Below are 25,637 nucleotides of genomic sequence, written 5' to 3'. Positions count from 1 at the left end.
GGCCTTGTGGGGTGTTTTCGCTTCGGGTGTCCCAAGTTTGAGTCCTGTCTTGCAGACATTTCCCTTTCCTGATCCCCCCTCTCTCTCTCTCTCTCTCTCTCTCTCTCTCTCTCTCTCTCTCTCTCTCTCTCTCCCACTTCACTTCCTATCCACCTACTGTTCTATCTAAATAAAGGCATAAAACACCAAAAATAAATCTTTAAAAAAAAGAAACGTTGCTAAATTAAACATTACCAAAACTGAAATAAAAACAAAAAAAATGTATGAAGAAAATCCTTGTTAATGTTTAACATAACATGTTTGGTAATTGACAAGCTGAAATAAAATAATATATAAATGAGCTAAAATAAATTATCTTAAAGTGATAGTTTACCCAGAAATGAAGATTCTGTCATTAAAAACTCTCATGTCGTTACAAACCCTTAAGGCCTCCGTTCATCTTCGGAACACAAATTAAGATATTTTCGATGGAGTCTGAGAGCTCGCTGTCCCTCCCATAGGCAGCTAGAATATAACCACGATCAAGATCCAGAAACATAGCAAGGACCTCAGCAAAATAGTCCATGTGACATCAGGGGTTGAAACGTAATTTCACGAAGTTACAAGAATACCTTTTGTGCGTAAAGAAAACAATAAAAAAAAAAATTCAGCAATTCTTCTCCAAGTTACCGTCTTCTGCCATTTTGGAGGGTCTACTTACGTTCAGTAGACAGCGCGCATTCTGAACGTAAATGATGCTGATCACCTTCTGGGTTAGAATTGCTGAATAAATTGTTATTATTGTTTACTAGGGCTGCAACTAATGCCTGGTTCACACGGGACGATTTTAAAATTGTCGGCCGATTTTCCAAACCTGAGAGACCCCACACACGGCGATAAAAAATCACGGGTCTAACAGTGTTGGTCATACAGTGTGTGGTGTGCAGCCACACGGCAAAATCAACACATCACACACGAACCGATTTGACTCCCGAGCATTCCCAGGTCAGACGGGAAATCTCGTAAAATCCCTCGAGATCAAACGTGACTTCAGAGAAAACAATCATGGCAGACGAAGAGGATGCAGTGGCCATAGTTTGTCCTTTGTTTGTAACCGAAAAAAAACATAAGAAAAAAAAGAAAAGGCGATTGTCAAAGAAGCGGAGACAAAGTCCTCCATCTCCGACGTCCACCGGACTTTCTGGTGCGCCATGCCGCCGGCTGTTTTGATTTTGTTTCCCGGTACTTCCTCGCCGCCTCGTCACCTCGCTTTCTGATTGGCTACACGCCACAGTCCACAGGCTGCGTGATCGTTTGTCCTCGGGGGACACCACACACGAGAAGAAATCGGGCCAAATAAATCCAACATGTTGGATATCCCCGATTTGAGATCGGAGCGGTCCCAACGTCCTTTCGAGCAGAGGAGAGCAGTCTTAACACACCACACACGGCAGGGATATCTGATCATATTATTTTACGATAATCGGAGCATCCTTAAGATTGTCGGAAGGTGTCAATCGGGGAACAATGTTCTCAACTTGTTCTTAAAAAAAAAACCCACACACACAACACAAAGTACCGATAAGAATACCGTTAAAGTACCGGACCGTTAAGCAGTATCGGTAAGAGTAGTAATACTGTTAAAACCTTAACGATACCCATCCCTACTAGCGAGTAAGTAAAACATTAAATTTGGACTTTGATTATAACTCAGAATTACTTTCATCTCCACAGGATAAACACCATGATGCCGCACATGAAATCATCGAAACTATTCGGTAAGTCCATTGGTTTGATTTTGCTGTTATGTTTGTCAGCTCTGCAAGTTTTATGTGCATAATTAAAACATGACTCTTCTCTTTGTCCAGCTGGGTGTGTGAAGAGATCCCAGATCTTAAGCTGGCCATGGAGAACTATGTTCTTATCGACTATGACACCAAGAGGTGAGGAAATCGTCACCAATTGGACTCTTAAGATTGGGTCGATAAGGTATCATTGGAAAATGACGCTTAAAAAAAAAAGTCTTAATAAAAAAATAAAATTAATAATAATAATAGTATTTTGTATTATATTACATCTATTTATAATTACTATTTAATTGTTATTAATAATACTTGTTGTTAGTACTTAATAATTGTTTTTATTTAAAGTGTTGATTTATTATCATTAATATTGTTAAAAACGGCATTTGTGCATGCTAATGAAACAAATCAACACAGGTTTTGTGAAAGATATGAAATGAAAAAAGCTTCATAAAATATTACAAATTAAATACTTGTAATTACTCTCTTAAATGTTAATTTAGAAAGTTTAACTGAAATATCATGCATCAATTTATTAGTTGTAATTTGATTGCTGCTTATAAGAAAGTTGATATTATGATATAACATGCTTCATAAATTATTACAAATTAAATTCTAATTTATTACTTTTTAATGTTTTATGTACTATTTAATAGAATTATCATGAATGGTTTATTTGTACTTTTAATAATTTTGGTAAATTTGATATAAAGTGACAAAAGCTTCATAAAATTAAGTGACGTGACATTCAGCCAAGTATGGTGACCCATACTCAGAATTTGTGCTCTGCTTTTAACCCATCCAAAGTGTACACACACTGTGAACACACACACAGCAGTGAACACACACCCGGAGCAGTGGGAAGCCATTTATGCTGCGGCGCTCGGTAGAGCTTAGATCGGGCCCAACAAATCAAGCCCGACCTTACCCGAGCCCGAGCACGTTGTGTCTGAGCCTGGCCCGGCCCGACACGTTCACTGTAATTATGAGCCTGAGCCCGATTTAAACCCGACCATTTTTAATATGTGGGCCGTTATAACCAGGGGCAGCGCCAGATTTTTGTTTTTGCCGCAGGTGCTGCTGTGCTAGATCATTTAGGCTACGGGGGAGCTGCGCAGTTATATATATATATATATATATATATATATGTCATGTCATTATTATATTGTCTGCTATATTGCTTTTTATGTATTAAATCCAGGCAATTGGTTGATGAAAAATGTATTAAAATTAAGATACAATTTATACTAAACGAAATTCACTTTAGAGAAAATCTTTCTTCCAAACAAAACTTAACAAACTTGAAACTAAATGTGCTTATTTAATGGCTAAAACAGTCTACTACAGACTCTCTTTTTGTACAAATTGCAGCACATTCATTTAATTATGAATTTTGCACATGTAAGTTGAAAGGCATTTGTGCATAGTAAAACATATCTGTAACTTTTATCAAGTTTATAATTGTGTGTGCATTTATTAATTACTATCTTAATGAATAATACGACAAGAAAGAAGCATGTAAACTGCGTTGTTTGTTTATTCAGAAATAATTGAATGGATCTGAAATTCCGAATGAAGAAATGTAAAACAAAATAAAAAATAAACCGTGAACAATGATGAACACAGAAAATGATGGCCTAAGACGATATGCCTACTACTACTACTAATATAATTAAACATTGTTTTAGAACATATAATATTTTTTTAACAAAATAAATATTTGTAAAGCCTATTATAAAACGTAGCAGCGTGCAAAAACGCTGCTCCATTCTGGTAGCCTCCTGCCTATGTATGAGCCTGTAGATGAAGTGTGAAAAATGTATTAGGCAAGCAAGGCTGCCTGCTATATATGTAATCATTATATAAAACCATATTAATCTCAAAGCTAGAGCCTACTGACATGGTTCTACATGTTGTCATGCAAGAACAAGATTGCGTCCACAGTTTCTGGTTTCAGAGCGGTCCTCCTCTGCTCTTTCGTTCGGCCAGCAGCGCTGAACACCCGCTCGCTGCTGCTGCTGCTTGCTGGAATGCAGAGGACGGATCTTGCCAGCCTGGCTAGTTTAGGGTACACCAATCCGTTCACTTTCCACCATTTCAGTAGGTCCCGGTCGTCATCCATGGCATGCTTCTGTGAATTGTACATAGCCACTTCATCCTCATCTGGTTCGTTATCATCGTCTTGGTTCTCCCACTCAGCAAATTCGGAGTCTCTCTTGGGCCTGGCTGCTGGTGGTGCGAAGCCAGTACTGCTCATTTCACTGTGAGCCGCCGCAGCATCTTCCTCCACAGGCAAGAGTAGGGTGCGTACGTGAGCATGTACTTCAGCTATCTCTACAGGAGACATCATCCTCAATTTGTTGAATTTGGGCCAGAGGAAAAGAGCAACTTTGTGCAGCATGTCCACCTTAAACTCGAAATGTCTCTAGCTCACAAATGCTTGCTGCGGTGAGTCGGTGGGAGAGGGCTGGCAATGTCTCTTCAGTCTCTCAAGCCAGAGGCAGACCAGGTTTATGGTTGCATATTTGTCGCCCTCCAACTCTCTCTGGGCATTATAGAATGGCTCCAAAAATGTGACCAGAAAGCTCAATAAGTCAGGTGCAGTATTTTCGATGCGCTCAACCTCACCGCGGTTCTCCAGTTTCTCCCGTAGCTCTGAGTATATAACTTGCACTGACTTGAGCGTGAGGTACACTGTGCTGAATCGCGTCTCCCCCATCTGTAGCACTGTCTTTGACAATTGCACAACCAGGCCAGATTGTTTTAGATATCTTACAAGTCCTTTCGCAGCAGATATGGTCTCTCCTATACCCGGCGCGTTTTCGGACAGTGCGTTGGCATGCAGACCGTGGCGAAGGACAGTATTAATTAGGTGATCGAGACAAGAAAGCCTCCTATATGGTTCCAGGGCTTTGATTATGTTGCTGCCTTCATCTGTTACCCACACTATTCTGTTGAGGGAGCTAGGGTCGAGGCCAAATTTGTTGACCAGCAAGCCCAATATCTCGCATCTGATATTTTTTCCCGTTTTAGCATCTTCCACTGGAAACATTGCGAATGTGAGAGTTTTACCAACTAAATTATAGTCGTCGGTGATATAATGGCACGTTATTGCGATGTAACTTATCTTTCTGTAGTCATCAGTCAACATATCTGTGCTCATAGCTACGTCTCCATTCTTCAGAGCCTCTTTGAGCGTCTGTGCCAGAAAGTCCCTCCTCTCATCTGCCTTTTCTATGCAAGCCTTTGAAACGGTGCTATGGTTAGGCAGAATGGACTGGGCCGATACTCGACCATATGTAGCACCAACATTGATTAATTCTTGAGCTAGCCGCTAGAAGCCCTGGCCACTTACAACGTAAAATGGCCTTATGTCCTTGCAGCAAAACGCATTTCTCTGTGATAGCTTGCCTTGCCCTCAGGGGAATGTTTGGAAAAGTAACAAAGGAGGACATTGAGGACTGAGGCTGACTACTATCATAATTTCTGTCATGGCAAGCCTGCTTCATGTGTCTGATCATTGTCGAAGTTCCCATTTTTTTGCTGTCATAGGCGAGCAGCGTGCCGCATTTAATGCACGAGACAAAGCCAACACATATGTTGTCACTCCCCACGACTAGTTTAAAATGTTTCCATACTTCCGATTTTCCTCCAAACTTGCTCAAAGTTAATTCTCCTGTTTTAAGTTTTTTCTTTGCTTCTTCAAGCTCCATGTTGCACTTAAGGTACTGAATAGTACAGCATGCACAGCAGGTGTGATGCGTCACGCGAGACTGCGAGTGGACGAGACGCTGCGCATGGCACGTGACATGCTTTATAAAGGGCACGACCCGGCCCGAGGACGGTGGCGGGAAATATCGGGCTCGGGCAGAGAATCTAAGCTCTAGCGCCCAGGGAGCAGTTGGGGGTTCGATGCCTTGCTCAAGGGCACCTAAGTCGTGTTATTGCCGGCCCGAGATTCGAACCCACAACCCTAGGGTTAGGAGTCAAACTCTAACTACTAGGCCACGACTTCCCCATTATTAAATATTAATTAAATATTCTTAACTTATTTCCACGTCATTTTAAATATATTAAATATTTGATGAAAGTGTGATGAATCATTAATTTTATTATATACAACCACAGCCTCATGGTTTATTATGAGATGATAATAGATTTCTTTTAAGATAATGATAATAGATTTTTTTTTTTTTTTTCAGCTTTGAGAGTATGCAGAGACTATGTGATAAGTACAACAGAGCCATTGACAGCATTCACCAACTGGTATGTCATCTTGTTTTGCAAAAAAAATGTCAAAATACATTTTTTTTAAATGTGTAAAAATCTGTGTTTGTGTGTTGCAGTGGAAAGGGACAACCCAACCCATGAAACTCAACAAGCGGCCTTCCAATGGCCTGCTGCGTCACATCCTGCAGCAGGTCTACAACCACTCCGTCACCGACCCAGAGAAACTCAACAACTACGAGCCGTTCTCTCCCGAGGTGTACGGAGAGACCTCCTTCGACCTGGTGGCTCAGATCATCGATGAGATGGAGATGATGGAAGACGACACCTTCGTGGACCTGGGCAGTGGTTAGTAACATCTGTTATTTAAGGCCTATTCTATGGTGGCCCAGCAGTGCAAAAAAAAATGCACAGCTCTTTGGAAAACTCGAAATTCATGACCATAATTGATGTAAACGGATCTTTACTAGCAGTTTAAGAGTGAATTTACAATAAAACACCACAGCAATTTGGAAAGCACAAATGTAAACTGAAAGATGCAAAAGCAAATTCACTACCATAATTGATATAAAGTAACAGTTTAACATTGTTGTCTTTGCTTGATTTGCAGGAGTTGGTCAGGTAGTCCTGCAAGTCGCTGCAGCCACCAACTGTAAACACTACTATGGCGTGGAGAAAGCAGACACTCCAGCAACCTATGCAGAGGTGCCAACATTAAACTCTCTGACTTCTTATGTCTGCCTCAAAGTGTATGTTTGGCACTGGTATTTATGTCTGAATGTGTTTCCAGTCAATGGACAGGGAGTTTAAGAGATGGATGAAGTGGTATGGCAAAAAACATGGCGAGTACACGGTAAGTGTGTGTTTGGTTAATAAATCAGATGTTATTACTTCTAGGGCTGCAATTTCTGATTATTTTGATAATCTATAAGTTGGCCGATTATTATTTTTTTCCGATTAATTGGATTAAAACCCCGGTTTTCTTTATTTTAATTTTACTGACAAAAACATACTATTCCACATTCTGCCCAATGTCCTTAAAACAAATGTGCCGACTGAATGATATGAAAACATACAGTGCGTAACAATTTATTAGACCACCTGTCATAAGACAAAACACAAATATTTTAGCAATCTGTGAAAAAAAAATATATTCTAAAAATGTTATTGTAATTTTTGGACAAATAACAAACCAAAACAACTAAATAGTATTTATTCACATAACAACAAAAATGGCCTCCTTTGCCTCTGATAACCGCTCACATGCTTGCTGGTGTTATGTACGTACTATATATAAATGTGAAACAGATATTTTAGCACAATGAATGTTTTTGTGCTGAATGTCTCCGTGTTCTGTCTGTTTAAAGCGCGCCCACCGTGTCTGCGCTCTTTCAGTAAATATTTCAACTTAACGCAGACTGTCAGGGCGGGCCTTTAAGCAAAAGTGGAAAGGCTTGCATGAATTTGTGACATTTACAGATAAGGATATGACCGTTAACTAAACGTTTTTTGTGCAGAGGACGCACACAAGCATCTGTAAAAGCACGAATGCATCAGCTTATAGCTTAAAATAAAGATTTCTCATGTTTTGGGCAGCTTGGATCACGTACTTATCCTGCAGGAGCTCATTCTGTTTCCTCCAATATTTGTAGATGCATTACGTCCATAGAAAGGCGTTATTCAGTGCTGTAACTTGATGCGACTGGCTGCAGCTGCACTGTGGGCAGACCAGACTAATCGATCATGAGAATCGTTGATTTTCATTATCGATAAAAATCGATTAGCTGTTGCAGCCCTAATTGCTTCATTATGGTGACTGAAGGGATGAAGTCTATATATACTGATGTTGTTTGTTCTTGTCCGGCAGCTGGAGAGGGGAGATTTTCTTTCAGAAGAATGGAAGGAACGAATAGCCAACACAAGGTATGATCACATACAGACTAGTTAGATGCTTATAACCAGTTAACATTTTTCAGATTCGTGAGTTTTTTTCTGATTGTTATAATTTCTTTAACCATTTGCTTGTTGTTTATTCGTCTTGTATAAGTCTATAGTCTGATGTGCTTTTTTACAGTGTTATTTTTGTGAATAACTTTGCCTTTGGTCCTGAGGTGGACCACCAGCTGAAGGAACGATTCGCCAACATGAAGGAAGGTGAGCGATGTCACGTGATTTCAAAAAGATGACTAAATAATAAGTGCTTCTTCACAATCGAGTAGGCAAATTGAAAATAATTGAGAGATGGTGTAATTCTATTTGTGTAGAATGTTTTTAATCAGTTCAAATCACATTGTTAATCACATTTGAACAATTTGTGCAGCCTTAACATGAAGTAAATAGCACTTGGCTGCTAACATTTGAAAAAGAAAGGGGGTCTGTGTCAGTGTAGCTCAAAGGCACCTGTGTCAACATGTCATTCTTGACCTTTGACCCCAGTCGGGCTTGTTTTTTGGTTCGAATTGATCTGCAGATGTTGAGGGGATGAGATGCGTTTAGGTTTTCGCCCCTCAATGTTACTTGGGAGTGTTTTGACTCCTTTTCGTCTCTTGTAGGTGGAAAAATTGTATCCTCAAAACCTTTTGCACCTCTAAACTTCAGAATAAACAGTCGAAACTTGAGTGGTAAGTACAAAACTTGTCTCACAAAAGATGGTACTATATACAATAACTGCCATTTAACTTTAAAGATTTTAGTAACTTTAAAGTGTTATTTCAGTACCATGGTAATGGTAAAGATGCGGACACAGTTAATGTTGTTTGGCGAAATTTCACAGGTTAAATCCAGTCATTCTGATAGGAATCTCCACGATCGGGAGTGAGGAAAAGTTGGTCATATGTCTTAACGCAACTAATGTTTTTTTCGCACCACTCACACAGAATTCAAACCGAGCAGCTTTCTGTTAGCCAACGTCGCAAATTCACGTGAAAAATCTGCGTAGGAAATTCCCAGCCATATAGATGGAGCGCTATGTAACTATGAACGCACCTTTCCAATGTTTAATGGTCTTTATTGCATTTTTTTATTTTTTTAGATATTGGCACAATAATGAGAGTAGTTGAGCTGTCCCCTCTGAGGGGATCGGTTTCGTGGACGGGGAAGCCAGTGTCGTACTATCTGCATACGATAGACCGCACCATAGTAAGTGCCCTTTCATTTGAGTCACATGGGTTTCGTTGTTCCTCTTGGTGTACAATGGGTCTCTTATTTGCATTAGCCGTAATTGTTAGGCAAATGACGATGAGTGTGGCTTTGAGAGCATTACATGAACTGATATCTAACCAAAGGTTTTTGTTGTTTTTTCTTTTTGCAGCTTGAAAACTATTTTTCTTGTCTCAAAAATCCTAAACTCAGGGTAAGACTTGTTTGGTTCTCATGTTGTTTATGGGTTTTTGGACAAAATATCAAGCTAGATCTCTTCCCACAACACTTGCGGCTTGTTTTTGGTTCCAGGAGGAGCAGGAGGCGGCCAGAAGGCGCCAGCAGAAGGACAGTAAGGAGAATAAGAGCAACACCACCACCCCGACCAAGTCCAAGGAGAACAAGGTAGAACTGCAGGAGTTACTCCTTTATTTATTTAAATTAACGCATTTTAGTCATTTACACACACACAAATGTATATATTTATACATTTATTTTTTTCAAATGTACCTTTATATACATGCATTTTAAATATATATCTATTTATAAATTAATTTATTTTCAATTTAAAAGTTTTCAATTAAAATAATTTGATATTTATTATATATTTAAAATATATTTATTATAAATTAATTTATTTTCAATTATAATTGTTTAATTACATTTCTAATTATATTATGTATTAATTGTAATTTTGTGTTTTAAATATTTTTACTTCATAAATACATTTATACATTTATTTTAAGTGTATTTATTCATAAACATTTTATTTACCTAATTTAATATTTATTTAGAATATTTTTTTTATATTAATATTATTTGAAATTTTGTTTAATTACATTCCAAATTAAATTGTATTTTAATTGTATGTATTTTAAATATAAAAATCTAACAAAATACTGTGTATCTATTTAAAGATTTATGAATCTATTTTATTTATAGATTTTAAGTTTTACATTTTCTATATATTAATTTTCTGCACAAGGAACACAATGTAGACCTACAGCAATGACGTTTATTTAAGGTTTATCGATTTGTTCATTTGAAACCTATTTATGCGTTTGTTTCAAATTTCCATATTTATATACTTATTTAAAATTATTATTAATGTTTTTAATTAATTCATTTTCTGCTTAAGGACCACAAGGTAGACCTGCAGGAGTCACTTTTATTTATGTAAAAATGTATGTATTTTACGTTTATGCATTGGAAAATGTTTTTGTATTAATAGAAAATTCTCTTTACCTTGTGCACCAGGCGCAGCATGACTCTGGTGGTGAGGAGGAGCGCTCAAACTCGCTCGTGCCAGTGAAACCGTCACCCAAACCCCGCCGGGCAAAACTGCTGCCCAGGGGCCGCAAGCTCAGCAACAGGAAGCGTGGTCGGCCTAAGAAGGCTGCCACTGCCACCGCAGCCGAGCGCAAGAACAAGAAGAGCCAGAGCGCCCTTGATCTGCTGCATGCCAAGACCCTCTCAGCGGCCCCCCCTCAGGGTGAGACACTTACCTAAAACTGTCACGCCTTTGATGGCCATTTATCAGCATCAATACCTTTGACATTGACTTTTGTGGTTCGTTTTAATCTGCAGATGCATACAGGTCACCTCAGAGTCCGTTCTATCAGCTACCTCCCAAAGTGCAGCATTATACATCAAGCCAGCTTCTCATGAGCCCCACTCCACCAGGCCTGCAGGCTCTGCTGGGTGAGTTCTGAGCGGATCCATTTCAGTCCCACAGACATGCTCAGGTATCTGCTCTAGTTACAAAGTCAATCACCCAGTTGACGTAAACCGTCCTTGCTCTCGCTCTAGATAACGTGAAAGTCCAGTACCTGCAGTTCATGGCCTACATGACGACACCCCAGTACCGGACCAACCTGCAGCAAGCCCTTGAGCAGGAAAAGGTGAATCTGTCTTCTGTGTGTGTGTGTATTACTAATGATAAACATTGTTAATAACTGTAAAATAACAAATGAATAAAAACAGGATTATAAAAGAATTAATCAAGTAAGAGGTAATTATATTTGGCATTATAACTGTATTAATTATTAATCTCCATTATAATTAATAAAAATTAAAATAAATAAAATAAAATTACATAATGTTAATATTATTTATACTTTTTATTTGCTTAATAATAATATAAATAATAATTTAATTCATGAGATGTTTAACAATACTACTAGATCGTAGAAATAATAATTAATGGGAAAACGTATTTTTGTTATTTATAAATTACTGTGGAAATTATTTTACTATATATATTTATTTTTTATTTGTGAATGTTCTTTATTATAACCTATTAATTAACAGTATTTTTCCCCACTTTAGTGAATTTGTGAGCTCAGAAAATATATGGACTTTATGGTTTTGCCATGACATTGTTTTAAATAATAGTAGAAATAATAATAATAAATGAATAAGTGAAAATATTTAGATATTTAAATGTATAATATGTTATTATACAAATGTTGTATTTTGTTTTACTTTTTAAATTAAAAAAATGGCATGCATTTTATTCAAAATACTTTCAAAATATTTGTTTAATAACAATACTATAATAGAAATAATAATACATTAAATATTTGTATATTTAAATATAATTATTTTTGTTATTTATAAATTATGAAAATTATACTTTATTTGTTTTTCTTTATAAACACTAATAAAAAGAACAAGCGAAAAGAAATCATATTTAAATCATGTCTTTTAATTGCGAATATGTGGATTTACATTTAAGTATAAATGTCAAATGTATTATAATTTTTTAACTAATTAGCAGTCTTTTTTCCCCAGTTTTGTGAATTTGTGAGCTTAGAAATTATATGGACTTTATGGTTTTGTCGTAACATTATCGTTTAACCTTTCTCTCGCTGTGTCTTGTCACAGCTGAGACACACAGAACTGTCCGGTCAAGCCCAGCAGCTGCTCAACACTTGTCACGCTCATAAAGAGAGGATCAGAGACCTTTTCCAGTCCAAACTGGAGGAGGTAAGACTTTTCACAACCTAGTGAGCAGTCTACTTAGTCATCACTTTCAGATCGGTGATATGCTAAATGTAACCCTCACAGCTGGGTGTGAAGGCGGTGACCGTGGAGGACCTGGTGCAAGCTCAGAAGGAGATCACAGCCCACAACATGCAGCTGAGGGAGCAGACCAAACAGCTGGAGCAGGACATGGCAGAGCTTCGCGATCAGAGCCTGGTGCTGGTGAGTGATCCGACTCAGCGGAGCAGAAGGATACGGTTTCTGGCAGAGGTGGAACTGAACGCCCATTGCTCGTATGTTTGTGTGTTCGTCAGCTGAAGGCTCGGTGTGAGGAGCTCAAGCTGGACTGGGGATCTCTGTGTCTGGAGACTCTGTTGAAAGAGAAAGCGGCTCTGCGAAGACTAATCTCGGAGAAACAGCGCCACTGTCTGGAGCTCCAGGTACTCAAACGAACATGTTTCTCAGTCAGCTCTGTGCTAATAGGCCATTGCTTCTTTACCATTGGTACAGTTGGTGCTGTGGCACGCTGATTTTGGTGCTTGTGCAGGTTGTACTGGTTCAAACCTGGCCTGCAACGTGGTACAATCTCATTTTCCCTCTGTGGTCTTTAGTAATTTTCCTGTTTCCCCTCTATTTCGGTCTCATAACTTTGCACTAGGATGTTTTTGTAACCCTCGTGTCTTACATGAATTATGACAGCTTCCACGTGTATGTACCATTTTATATCCAATTAAACATCTGAAAGAAAAAGATTATGATTTAAATGTATTATGAGTTAATCATTTTTGTTACTAAGATTCAAGAAGATTTCAGTTCTTTGGGTCACATAAAAAAAATTAAATAAAAAAAAAACTTACTAGCAACCTACTAGTGGATTGGTGTCATATTTAAACGTGTCATACATTTTTTTTTCCCCAACAGTTCATATTTGTATTTTAAAATTTTTTTAATTGCAATCTTAAAACATTTATGCCTTATTAAAAAAAAAGTCAGATCTTTTGATGATATGAATATACTACAAAAAAGTTAGTAATTACATATAAATATAAATTGTCTTTATTTTGAAATGATCAATATTTAAAATATATACAGTCCTTCATCCCAGCAAAATGTGTGTATAATTTTACATGTAATTATATAATAAAGATAATAGCCATAATAAGCAAAGTATTTTTTTTATAGTTAAATGTGTAATTTCTTTATTAAAAAAACATTATATATGTGTGTATATATATTAGTGCTGTCAAATTATTAATCGCAATTAAGCGCAAGGTTTTTGTTTACATGATGTATGCTGTGTATATTTATGTATATATAAATAAAGACATGCATGTATATATTTCAGAAAAAAGATGTTTTTATATTTATTTATAATATAAATTTGAAGAATATAAACAAAAACATGTAAATATTTTCAAAATATATACTGTATGCGTGTGTACTAATATACATAATAAACAATACACAGAACACGACAATATATTAAGCAAACAAAAACTTTAATTTTTGTGTATGCAGTTTATTCGCGAGTTATCGTTTGACAGCATTAATAAATATATATATATATATATATATATATATATATATATATATATATAAAGTACAGACCAAAAGTTTGGACACACCTTCTCATTCAAAGAGTTTTCTTTATTTTCATGACTATGAAAATTGTAGATTCACACTGAAGGCATCAAAACTATGAATTAACACATGTGGAATTATATACATAACAAAAAAGTGTGAAACAACTGAAAATGTCATATTCTAGGTTCTTCAAAGTAGCCACCTTTTGCTTTGATTACTGCTTTGCACACTCTTGGCATTCTCTTGATGAGCTTCATGAGGTAGTCACCTGAAATGGTCTTCCAACAGTCTTGAAGGAGTTCCCCGAGAGATGCTTAGCACTTGTTGGCCCTTTTGCCTTCTGTCTGTGGTCCAGCTCACCCCTAAACCATCTCGATTGGGTTCAGGTCCGGTGACTGTGGAGGCCAGGTCATCTGGCGCAGCACCACATCACTCTCCTTCTTGGTCAAATAGCCCTTGATGCCTTCAGTGTGACTCTACAATTTTCATAGTCATGAAAATAAAGAAAACTCTTTGAATGAGAAGGTGTGTCCAAACTTTTGGTCCATACTGTGTGTGTGTGTGTGTGTGTGTGTGTGTGTGTATATATATATATATATAAATATTTTTTTTTTCTATTTCTCTAGCTTTTATCTTTCTTGTCATAGACTTGTTTGTAAATGTTGTGACAAAAGCTTGTTTACAGAAAACTGAACTAGCTCATTCAAGGATATATTTTCTTTACCATGAGCAGTGTGGGTTGACAGTGTCTACATCAACGGCTCCCCTTGGTGTTTATTTGCAGATCAGTATCGTTGAACTAGAGAAGAGCCAGAGGCAGCAGGAGCTCTTGCAGCTCAAGTCTTACAACCCGTGTGAGGACTCCCCCTACCAAAAGGCCCTTCCTGGTCCAGATCCGCGGCCCACACTGGATTCCGACACCCCCAAACTCAGCCCGCACGCTTCTGTGGGGCTCAACGGCCTCAGCCCCGAACTGTCCATCAATGGCACAGCCTCACCGGGTTACGAGAGGGGCAGTGGCAGCGGAATGGGCAAAAACAAGCTTCTCACCCGTTACCTGCCTATTTCCCCTGACCACGAAATTGTGCCGCCCACCCCAGACTCAAGAACCAGGCAGCTAGGGCAACCCCTGCCCGACTACACCCGTTTCTCTCCAGCTAAGATCGCCCTCCGCAGGCACCTCAACCAAGATTCGGCTGCCAATCAGTTTAGAGCCCTAGGCAACATCCACTGGTGAGTAAAATTAACGGTTAGTTGACTAAGTCATTGTTTATTGGTCACTGATCACTTGCGGCTTTTTTCAGGGGTGACACCAGTGCTGTTTCATCTCCAACGCTGGGATTCAAACATTCTTGCTTTTCACCCAGTTCAGCGGATATTCAAGCGACCACCACACCCAAGAGCACAGATAAGGAAAAGAGCCCAGCTACCCCCGGCGACACCATAACCAGTCTACCAATCAGCATCCCCCTCAGCACTGTGCATCCCAGCAAACTTCCTGTCAGCATCCCACTGGCCAGCGTGGTGTTGCCAAACCGTGCTGAAAGATTGGTATGGATCTGTGTGGGAGGAAGTCATGATGTGCAGTCTTGTGGGTGTTTTCTGCAAACATTTTAGCAGTTACTCAAGCTGTGGTTTTCTTTTGGCAGAGAAACACTCCTAGTCCAGTTTCAAATCCTGCAGGACAGAGCAATGGCAAGCCGCCTCTCACGCCTACCTCAGGTACAGTCCCACTGCCTGCTTTGTTGGTCATAGATGAAGCCTAGCAGTTAGTTAGTGCATGTAATTCAAACCATTGCACTAGGAAACTTTGCCACGTTTTGGAAGTCTGCATAAAATTAAAATTAGTATTCCTTTTTAGAAATAAATAAATAACCACAATTAAAGACCACAATTAAATGATCCCTTTTTAAAAATCCTAAAAAGTGGTTTTTGAATGTGGCCTGTGGTGCTCACATGGGCAGTGCTTAATTCCATTCCTGATCCAATTTTCCCCATCATTTCCTGTGCTTTCTTCATTTTTGTAATAAACTGAATTGGCCAAATGGCCAAAGGCATGCTTTTTTTGACCACCTCTATCATGGAACCACATAACCAGATGTCCAGAAATAGGACAAGGAGTCCCGCAGTCTTGGAAAACCTGTTTGAGGGAGCCTCATTTAAAAAGTGTGATTTCTAGACCTAGATAAGTCATGTAAATAAAGTCTTAATTTTTATACAACTTTTTTTCTAGTTATTCCAAACTCTGAAATATTTTATCAGATAAAAAGAGCAAAAATTATTAGGGAAAAAAATCCTTATCCAGTCGGTGCCAATAGCCTCATGGGCTGCGTGCCGACATACAGCACCGTTGTGCTTATAGGCATCCCGAGTTTGAATTCCTGTTTGAGGACCTTTCCCGATCCCACCACTCACTCTGGCCCACTTCGTTTCCAGTCAACTCTAAACTGTCATATCAAAATAAAGGTAAAATAAATAAATAAATTATCCATTAAATAACAAGTGACAGCAAAAGGCTTGTAAATTCATGATAAAAAAAAAACTACCTTTGGCGCCAATAGCTTTGTAATTAGCGCATCGACATACTGCACTCGCGGCAACCCAAGTTCGATTCCTGTCTCTAGGTCCATTGTCGATCCCACTCCCAAAATATAAAAAGAAGAACATTCAACTCTTAAAACATCTGGAATTGTGATATTTAATTCACAGAACCAACAAGTGTCCATACGTCTTAATGTAACTTTTGCATGTTGTCATAGACACTGCCTGTAGTCAGAAAGAGTTGAGAACGTCCAATCTAATCTAACATCATCCATCCATGTAGTTTACATCGTTGTGTTCTGTACTAAATCCAAAATTTGTTTCCTCTTAGTAGAGTTTACACAGACCAATCGACTAGTTCAAGTCAGTGATCTGCCATGACACTTTAAGCTTGACGTCGACTAGTCGCCGGTCCTATAGAGGGCGCTACATGATAATAAATCTTTGAAGGACTTCCACATTTACGCTCCGTTTCCAAACAGTTAAAATGACACGTAAATGCATACTTCAAAAGCTCCATAAGACGTGTGACTATTACTGGATGCTCGAATTTGAACGGGAGAATGCACATTCTAATCAGCTTATTGTACAGGAAGATTAATCACTGTTATAATCTAATGCGCTGCTGCACTGTAACGCACACACATAAGCTAGAGACAGTACCTTGTACGTCACATGCAGATCGCGCTCACACATATCAATCAGCTAGGAAATGTACTGTCAACACTGTGCTGTTATTTCTCAATAAAATAGCTTACAAACTGAAAAGTTAAAGCATATATTTCTTAATAATTAAATCCCACGGCGTCACTACTACTAGAGAAATGCTGCCATGTAGAATTAATTCACACATGCATACGCTCTCACTAATGCATTCATATAAATGTATTCTTTACTGTGCTACTTTATCTATATCTGATTTAGAACGAGCAGAAATCTGTGAGAAATATAATGACCCAAAGACAAAAGAACTGCTAAAAATTAGCTTTTATAGGAGCAATAGCAATGTGGGGCAGCGCTGTGTTATATGCCATAGCTGTGCACACGGTGTTTGAGTTTCAGCTCCAGACTTATTTGTTTATCATGTCATCAGCGACTAGTCAACTTTGACTTGACTTTCATCACATAAAAGTCAACTTAAAAAGAAAATCAGAAGTCGTTCCTACCCCTACCTTTTAGGGTATTCCTCCAGCTCAGGATTGGTGAATGGCTCTCACTCCACCATGCTGACCGAGGACCAAGACTGTGACGCTGCATCCCCTCCCCCTCACAGCACTCCCATCATGGGCCTCCAGCCTCGTGGCTCTGGCCTCAGTCCTGCGCTGGGCACCGGAGGTGTGCTGCAGTACGCTGACGGCCCACCAAGGCTTCCCCCCGAGGACGGCCATGACCGGCATGGCCCCGAATCTGACACGGATCTCTTGGACAGCGAGGCTCGTCGCCGTATCTTTTTCTCCTCGTCCTCTTCTTCCTCCTCATCCTCGTCCTCCACAGGAGGTTCAAGGCTCCACCACGGGTCGGTAAAGCAGGGTCACCATCATCACAGTAAGCAACATCACCACCACCACCATCATCATCATCACTCTCCGAGCTCCCACAGCCAAGAGGGCCGGAAACGAGGGCGGCGGAAGCGCAGCTCCTCTGGGGCCATTCCCATTAGCGGATCGCCCAAAAGAAGGGCATTTCCGGGACTTGGCTGCTCAAGCCATTCTTCTGGATCACCGCTTAATATCAATTCAATGGTGAGCGGACAAAAATGGCATTTGTTGGTATTGCTCAACTTACGATTGGCTTGAAATCAGACCTCAAAATGTTTGTCGTTTTACCAGGTGAACAACATAAACCAGCCTTTGGAGATCTCCGCCATCTCTTCCCCAGAGCAGTCAGGACGAAGCCCGTGTGGGACAGATCTAGATCAGCCTCCTGTGCTCAAAAGAGAGCATCCCCTGGAGCTCAACAACACGGGTCGTTATTCCTCCACCCCTAGTTCTGATGAAGAGGGTGCCAGTTCTGCCCCGGATACCTCTAGTTCAAGCCGGTAATTGCTCTTTTCTTTCAAATCCAGTTTATTAATGTATAAGTTTTGTAGATCGTTGGAAAGATGGTTGATGGACAATTGTTTTCTCTTTCAGAATTGAACGGAAAATCGCCACCATTTCTTTAGATCGAGATGGACCTATCAGAGATGTGGAAAGGGGTAAGTGTGATGCATTTTGGCTAACAGACATTTAATGTTCTACAGACTCCACTATTTATTTCTCATGGAATGGGGCGTTTTACAGGCTCGCAAGGACGTAAATCAGGTGCCAGTAGCGTGAGCAGTGAGGTATCATCTTCCTCTGGAGCCAGCAAGTGGAAATCCACCTTCTCCCCTATCTCTGACCCCAAGCCAACTTCTACGGATCTCCGCCAGGGTGGCTCGCCATTTGGTGTTGGGGATTCCCGAGGCGGTACGGATTCCGACTCGGACCAGAAACCGCAGAGGAGAGGGGAACGGGAACGTGATCGTGAGCCTTACGGGAACTCGAACCTCTTCCTCAGTCAGGATGGCAGCGGTCGCCCAGTCGTCAACGCATCAGAGCGGCCACAGCAGAAACAGAAATCGCGAGAATGGGACCTGAAATCCGTAGGCGGATTGGCCAGCCAGAACCTCTTTATATCTGCAGCGGCCAATGGCGGCATCTTGAGTGGAAAAATGGGCGGGGCCACCACCATTTCCTCCGCCGCCTCAGTGGGACAGTACTTCCCCCTGGGTGGGGCTTCGGTCCTCCAGTCCTTTTTTGGAGCTCAGACGCCTGGACCCAACACCGGTGGAGCCCCCCGGTTGGTCAACGGACATTCGGCGCTCAGCAGTTTCTCCAGTGCTGGGCTGGCAGGGGGCGCTGCAGGAGGTGAGTTGAATATCTTCGCTTTCTCATTCTATTTTACGGTGAATATTGAACTCATGGTCAGAACAGTCGCTTGGGTGTAGATAAAAGGTAAGTTATGACCCAGTGCTGCCACCTTGCCTGGCTCTCCCACACCGCTTTGCTGTGCTGACTGTGCAAAGGCTACAGCTAAACACCTAGAGGAAATGACAGCAGGTTGTAATAATGAATTTCACAGAAACATGTCTGACATATATTTCATCCCAAAGTCGAAAGGAAAAAGTATACGTATCATTTGTATTTTTTTTGTTGACTTTTTGCTGTGCAATATAACTTGTTCTTGACATGCTTCGTGGAATTCACCCAATTGAAACGTACTATTTGAATACAAAACTTAAAAAGCTCAAGCCTTTTAAATAATTTTCACTGGCCTTGATTGTGTAAACTGCTGATTTACAGGCCTGTGAAAATATGTTAGAACTGTTAAGCGATCTGTTGTTTATGAGATTGGCGAGAAACTCCTCAACTTTTATGGCTGTATTTCAAGCCTTCACATTTTCTCTGGGTGTTTGACTTAATTGCAGGTCTTGTTTTTGGCTGTTGAGGCATTTCACCATTTATCAGCACCTCACAGACCACAAAGATGAAATTAGTTACTTAATCTGATAGATAGATCTAGAAGGAGAGACATTTATAATCTGACAAGTGTAGAAAGAGATATTTGCATATAGATATAGGTAGATGGATATTGATAGATGGCTAGAGAGAGAAATGTTTGATAGACATAGATCTGGAGATGGGTAGTTGGATTTAGATGGAGGTAGATGGATGGGTTGAGATAGTTGGATATAGAGGATAGAGAAGTGATGAAAAGAGAGATGGATGGACAAAGGTAGTTGGATTTAGATTGACATAGATGATAGATGCATCGACTGAAAGATGGCTATAGATGAATGGATGGATAAACGGATATAAATTGATATAGGTAGATGCATGTAGATGGATAGAGAGTTGTATATAAAGATATAGATACGTAGATATCTCTACTCATGAATATCCACTAGTATTATAACTCTAATATTTATGAGGATAGATGGATATAGACAGATGTATATAGATGGCTAGGCAAGTGTAGAAATTAAACCATGTAGTTAGGATCTCCATGAAAGCTTTACATTTATGAACAAGCATTAACTGCAAATCGTTTATGATCCTTTATGTACCGTAGAAGAGGTGTGCTGCTCTCAGGTTTGGTGTGAGGTGCTTCTGGTCCTTCAGCGCGGTGTCTCGTCGCTTTATCTGTGCTTGCTTGTTTGTTGGTCTGGCTTGCTACTGTGCACAATCTGGCTCAGCCCCATCTTCTGTCTTTTGCTCCCTCTCTGTGCTGTATGTCTGCAGGGATTTTTCACCACATGGTGCCTTCAGTCTCCTCACAGCAGTCTGGGGCCAATCTCCCGGGCCCCGGGGCCCTCAGTTCCCAGCAGAGGCATCTGGACACAAACCCCAAAGCGGGGGCCATGTTCTTGGCCTCTGGCCCCTCGCAGCACAGCCGCACACAGACAGTCCTACAAACACCCTCCCCACCCGCCCTCCCCCAGCCCCCTCCCCTCCTGAACGCGTCCTCCGCCGCCCCGTCCCAACCTTCCTCCCCGCGTCCAGAGCGCCACCAGTCCTCAAGGCCGCAGTTGTCCCTCCCCGCCTCAACCTCCTCACCGTCTCTGGCCGCCACATCAGCTTCTTCCACCTCCTCTGCTTCCTCCCGGCCCTTCACTGTGCACTATCCCTCGCACCTGCCACCTCCACACCCTCCCGGCAGTGCAGGTTCAGGTGGGGCTGGGATGTCCTGGAGGACTCTGGGTATGCAGGCATACTACACAGCCTCGCAGATCCCCGGCAGTCGCCCCAGATAGGACCCGTCCAGGCATAGGAGGGTGGGGGGAGGGGCGGTTTGCTGTGGAAATAGACTATTGCTAGACGGACACAGGGAAGCTACTGCGCTCTGCCAGCTATAATGTTATGAGTCCCAACAAGGTATGTGGTGTTGGCATGGAAATGGGCTACATGCTTTGCTGCTTATTTTTTATTTATTTTTTTCTTTCATATTTGCATTTCCTGCGAGTTCTTTGGGTTTCAGAAAGCGGCTGTAAGACCATTTATGTCAGAATTGCCATTTTGTCGAAAAATATCATTACATGTTCAGGGCTCAACAATGTGAGGAGTGATTTCTACTTTTACTAGCCCACAAAAATGCAATTTTTATTTTACGTAGTATGAATACACAAAACGTATAAGTAATGTATTTTTGTAAGTGTTTTAAAAATAAATATATATATTTTCTCCATTAAATGCTTCTTCCCCTGCGAAAAATGGACATTTAAAATTGCTAATTTGGATATTTTACTATGTTTCATTTAAATAAAATAATTAAATATTTTTATAATGTAACTCAATTTCATAAACGTTTTTGCAGTTTTGATTATGATGGTTTATTGTGCAAAATCTAATTGAGATACAATATATAAAAAAATATGATTTCATATTTTGTTAATTGATTTATAAATGTGTGTGAATCATTTAAATAGCTTATTTAACTTGATTTAATTATAGATTTTGTTATTTATATTTGATTTTATATAATTCTAATAATAAATTCCGAATTGAATAAAACCATAAAGAAGGTCCATATGATGAAATTTAGCTAGTAAACAATATGGTGCACATTTGAGTAGTGCAGGATATATACATTCTCTACTGTAATTATAAAATATGAACCAGTTTATTAATAGTTCATATTATGATATAAAGTATAATTCAAATATCTACTAATTATCAAAAAACAACATTTAATTTATTCAAATTTGTATATTTGTACATAAATCATGTTTTGCACAGTAACTCATAATAATCACCCAGGACAAATAGTTATAAAACAGTTTATGTATTATTTTGTTGTATGTAATATTATTACTATATAATAATGTATAAAAACAAGATCAAATTTAAAATTTTTAGCCCATTGTAAATCGTTTACAAGCAAGTCCGTCTTGCAGAAGTTTTAAACATTGCAGTCCAAATACCCAAGTTTGGCAGGCATGTAAATTGTTGAGCCCTGATGCTGATGAAACATGTCCACATCTTGTGTAATTCCTGGATTTTACCCTCGACTGGTTACAGGTAACTGAAGAAATCTACCTCAACCCAACATAACCTATGCAATGGACAGGTGTGGACCAATGGGCTCGACTCGCTCGCTCACCGGTGCTCTAACATTTGCTAAAAGATGCCACTGTAAACTGGCATGGGTATCAGAACTTATCACAGGTGCAGCTTAACACACACACACACACACACACACACAGCCCCTGAATCACATTCAGATTGACACATTATGCAGCTTCCTTGTTTTTCCGAGTGTTTTAAGGTGGCACCATGTTGGGCTGATGCTAACCTCCATTTATCAATAATTGTGAGTTTAACATGGCCTTACTGATGAATGGTTTGCTAAATTTGCAGCCATCTTCTGGTGGATTCACAATCGATGTGAAGTGTTTTATATGTCAGGAATATAATTACAGTCAGCCCGGTTTCAATGGGCCGTACACACACACACACACACACACACACACACACAAAAGACTTGTGAATCTCTGTAACCTTGCTGCTGTTATCAGTGGAAACAAATGTGGCTTTTTGTGATTGACAACTCCTATTCAGATGGACTCCATGAAGCCCCTGGAGCCCAATACTGTTCCCCTTCTGGAACGTCACCCTCACAGCCCGAGCTTTTGCGGTGAACTCACTACTTTCGTGAAATCGATGTTAACAAATCTGTCCGATATTGCAGTAGTCACCTTGGCTTGGGCATTTTAACTTCTCATCAAATAAATAAATTTCTTTGTAAAGTGAAATGTATAGGAAACCACAAGCTCCAGCTGTATAAGGGTGAATCTGCAAGTGATATTTGACCTCAGAAAGATGACAATTTGAAATTATTGCTTAATATTAAACCAATATTTTTTTTGTTAATTGTACATTTTTCATGACTGTTAAGCACATTTTCCCAAAATTGTCATTACAAAAATTAAAAAAAAAAAAGCATTTGTCCTTTACTGTAATTCATCTGAATATTTATATATATATATATGCATACATATATATGCTTGGCAATTTTACATAATTTAGTTAAATTGCAATACTATTTTGCACTGCAGTACTAAACATGCTTATGTAACATTTTTTATGCATTACAGTATTGGGAGGTGAAATTCACTACAAATATTTTTTTTTTTACTGGGGTGAAATATGACCTGGCTTGTTCTTGATGGGCTTCATGAGATGCACCAATAATTCAATAATTTCACATGATTTTTACACTGGATAATTTACCTGTGGAGCTGTTAATGACAAACGTATTCAAACAGCATGTCTTTTTGTTTTTTTAATGTAAGCTTTTTATTAATCAAAGGGAAAATAGTCATTTTACACGCATGTAAAATAAATTCTAATTGAAGAATGAGACGGACACAAACGCACCTTCCAGGAATACACGATTAAAACACAATCTGCAGGGAGAGCCACAGAATGAGTGACAAGCCTGTAAGGAGCTATTTAATCCGGTTAGTTACTTTAACTGCCGGTTCTTATTGAATCACTACGTTTAGCGTTTGGTTTAGGGCCCTGTTTTAATACTCAAGCTTCCATGTTCCTAACAGTTACTGCTGAACCTTTAATACAATGCACATATTCTGTTCAATCGGAACGCGGTGTATTACACGGTACAGGCTTATTCAGGTGAATCTGGTGCTGAACCATATTCCTCGCAGATTTCATAGGTGTTTTCCTTTGGATTACCAAATCCGATGTCATCGTGGTGCTCTTCGCAACCTGGAAAACCAGTACACGCTTGTACATACTAACACACTGATTAAAAGATGAACACACACTGGGAAAAATGCAAGATCACAAAACTACTGGGCAACTTCAACTCATCCTTTTGTTTCTCTTTTATTCCTTTGTTTTTTTTCTGTACTGTGAATGGAAGTCTTTCTCAGAGTGTATAATTGTGTATATAATTTGGGTTATTTATCAATTTAATTTTCTGTCTTTTTGTTATTTCTTTTGGTTTGTGTTTGCTCTTATTTTGTATTGGAGCAGAGCACAACGTGTGCAAAGTGTATGTACTTGACTTGCAGTCAAAAAAAAATGGTGCTACAATCTGTGCAACTTTAGACTGTGCTTATTTATATTAAGATCATCAACAACAACAAAAAAAAGAAATGAATAAAGATTTTTGGTGCTTCTTTTACACAGGGATGTTTTCAAGCCTTGCGGCATTTATTTTCTCAATATTTATAATGTGTTATTTGGCGCCCAGCATGAAACAGCCCCTGTCTGTTTGGATCAGTGTCGTTTTTATTTAGAAGAAACACCTTTTGGTCTTAATCGAACTTAAAGAAGCATGAAAGTACATTGCAGAACTTTATAGGATGATAAAACTTTTTTTTTCTTTTGAAGTATTTATTTCAATGGTGCTCCAGAGTCGACCTGTGTTGACAGGTAGTGAATGCTTTGAATTACACCTATGGCACATTGGTGCCATGTGGTGTTTCATAACATTTTAGATTTCTCGTAAAGAGAATATGTGCTAAGCCTGTTTGCCTACCGTCTTGGGCCCATACGGCTCGGTGCTGTTTCTAAAAATCGTTGAATTCTTCGTAATGGAAAGCAAACAGCTTCATCTTTCACAAACTGGTGCTGCTGTTCACACGGATTTTGAAAATACCAGTGCGCCCATACCAAAACCTACTATCCACTGTCAAAGCCTGTCCTAGAGTGCGTCGTGTAACCTAGAGTTTGAGCCTATTGCGTATCGTGACGTAAAGTTGTTTTGATGTGACCGGTCGTAGATTTGGCTAGTGTTTTGTCAGTTGGCTAGTACTAGTGGTTGACCGATATGGGTTTTCCAATGACTTATCATATCTAGAGAATAGGCTATTATAATGACTTATGTGAAATATCTGGACAATAAAATGGGTAGTCCCCCCCCCCCCCCCCAAAAAATGTACATTGTCATTGTTTATTCACCCTCATGTCGTTCCTAACCTGTACGACTTGCTTTATTCTGCGGAACACAAAAGACAATATTTCAAAAAATGCGGAAAACCGTTTTTGTTCACACAATGAAAATCAAAGGGGTCCAAAATGTTGACCCCATTGACTTTGTATGGACAATTTGGGAGATTTCCGCTTGCCCGATATATCGGTCTGTCACTAACTGGTACAGCGTTAATAAAATAGTAATTGGCGTACAACATCGCCAACTTGAAGACAAAGCAGGAGTGGATGTCCTCGTCGTTTTGCATCCTTATTTTCTTTTTATTGTGTTTTTGTTGCTTAAGTATGTGCTCAAGGAAAAATCAACCTCGCCTAAGCTTTAGTCAGAATGCTGTGGAATAGACTTTGGTGTATAATCATATTAAAAAAACAAAACAAAAACAATGTGTAAATGGTCTTT

At 39.4% G+C, this 25,637-nt stretch overlaps 1 protein-coding gene across 3 annotated transcripts in view; it reads left to right on the top strand.

The window, feature by feature from the left end:
- The window catches only part of dot1l (DOT1-like histone H3K79 methyltransferase), a 31,490-nt gene extending 6,324 nt beyond the window's left edge, over window positions 1–25,166 (top strand). The window contains exons 3-29 of one of the 3 annotated variants that reach the window (XM_059569543.1): window positions 1,714–1,757; window positions 1,848–1,922; window positions 5,984–6,047; window positions 6,128–6,356; window positions 6,619–6,713; window positions 6,799–6,861; window positions 7,876–7,931; window positions 8,083–8,162; window positions 8,561–8,629; window positions 9,040–9,146; window positions 9,319–9,360; window positions 9,459–9,551; window positions 10,404–10,638; window positions 10,734–10,847; window positions 10,956–11,047; window positions 12,033–12,134; window positions 12,216–12,353; window positions 12,446–12,571; window positions 14,500–14,948; window positions 15,020–15,266; window positions 15,365–15,437; window positions 17,436–17,998; window positions 18,086–18,294; window positions 18,389–18,453; window positions 18,539–19,147; window positions 20,522–21,154; window positions 22,298–25,166. In XM_059569543.1, the coding sequence (XP_059425526.1) occupies window positions 1,714–1,757; window positions 1,848–1,922; window positions 5,984–6,047; window positions 6,128–6,356; window positions 6,619–6,713; window positions 6,799–6,861; window positions 7,876–7,931; window positions 8,083–8,162; window positions 8,561–8,629; window positions 9,040–9,146; window positions 9,319–9,360; window positions 9,459–9,551; window positions 10,404–10,638; window positions 10,734–10,847; window positions 10,956–11,047; window positions 12,033–12,134; window positions 12,216–12,353; window positions 12,446–12,571; window positions 14,500–14,948; window positions 15,020–15,266; window positions 15,365–15,437; window positions 17,436–17,998; window positions 18,086–18,294; window positions 18,389–18,453; window positions 18,539–19,147; window positions 20,522–21,033 (4,551 nt within the window). In that variant the 3' untranslated portion in view covers window positions 21,034–21,154; window positions 22,298–25,166. Of the gene's footprint in view, window positions 1–1,713; window positions 1,758–1,847; window positions 1,923–5,983; window positions 6,048–6,127; window positions 6,357–6,617; window positions 6,714–6,798; window positions 6,862–7,875; window positions 7,932–8,082; window positions 8,163–8,560; window positions 8,630–9,039; window positions 9,147–9,318; window positions 9,361–9,458; window positions 9,552–10,403; window positions 10,639–10,733; window positions 10,848–10,955; window positions 11,048–12,032; window positions 12,135–12,215; window positions 12,354–12,445; window positions 12,572–14,499; window positions 14,949–15,019; window positions 15,267–15,364; window positions 15,438–17,435; window positions 17,999–18,085; window positions 18,295–18,388; window positions 18,454–18,538; window positions 19,148–20,521; window positions 21,155–22,297 lie in introns of those variants that run through there. The other 2 variants (XM_059569544.1, XM_059569545.1) reach the window with 2 other exon arrangements.
- Window positions 25,167–25,637: the final 471 nt, after the last annotated feature.

The sequence above is a fragment of the Carassius carassius genome, chromosome 16, assembly GCF_963082965.1.
Source record: "Carassius carassius chromosome 16, fCarCar2.1, whole genome shotgun sequence".
Lineage (NCBI taxonomy): Eukaryota > Metazoa > Chordata > Actinopteri > Cypriniformes > Cyprinidae > Carassius > Carassius carassius.
Note: the sequence above shows the minus strand (reverse complement) of the source record. Positions and strands in the feature narration are given on the sequence as shown.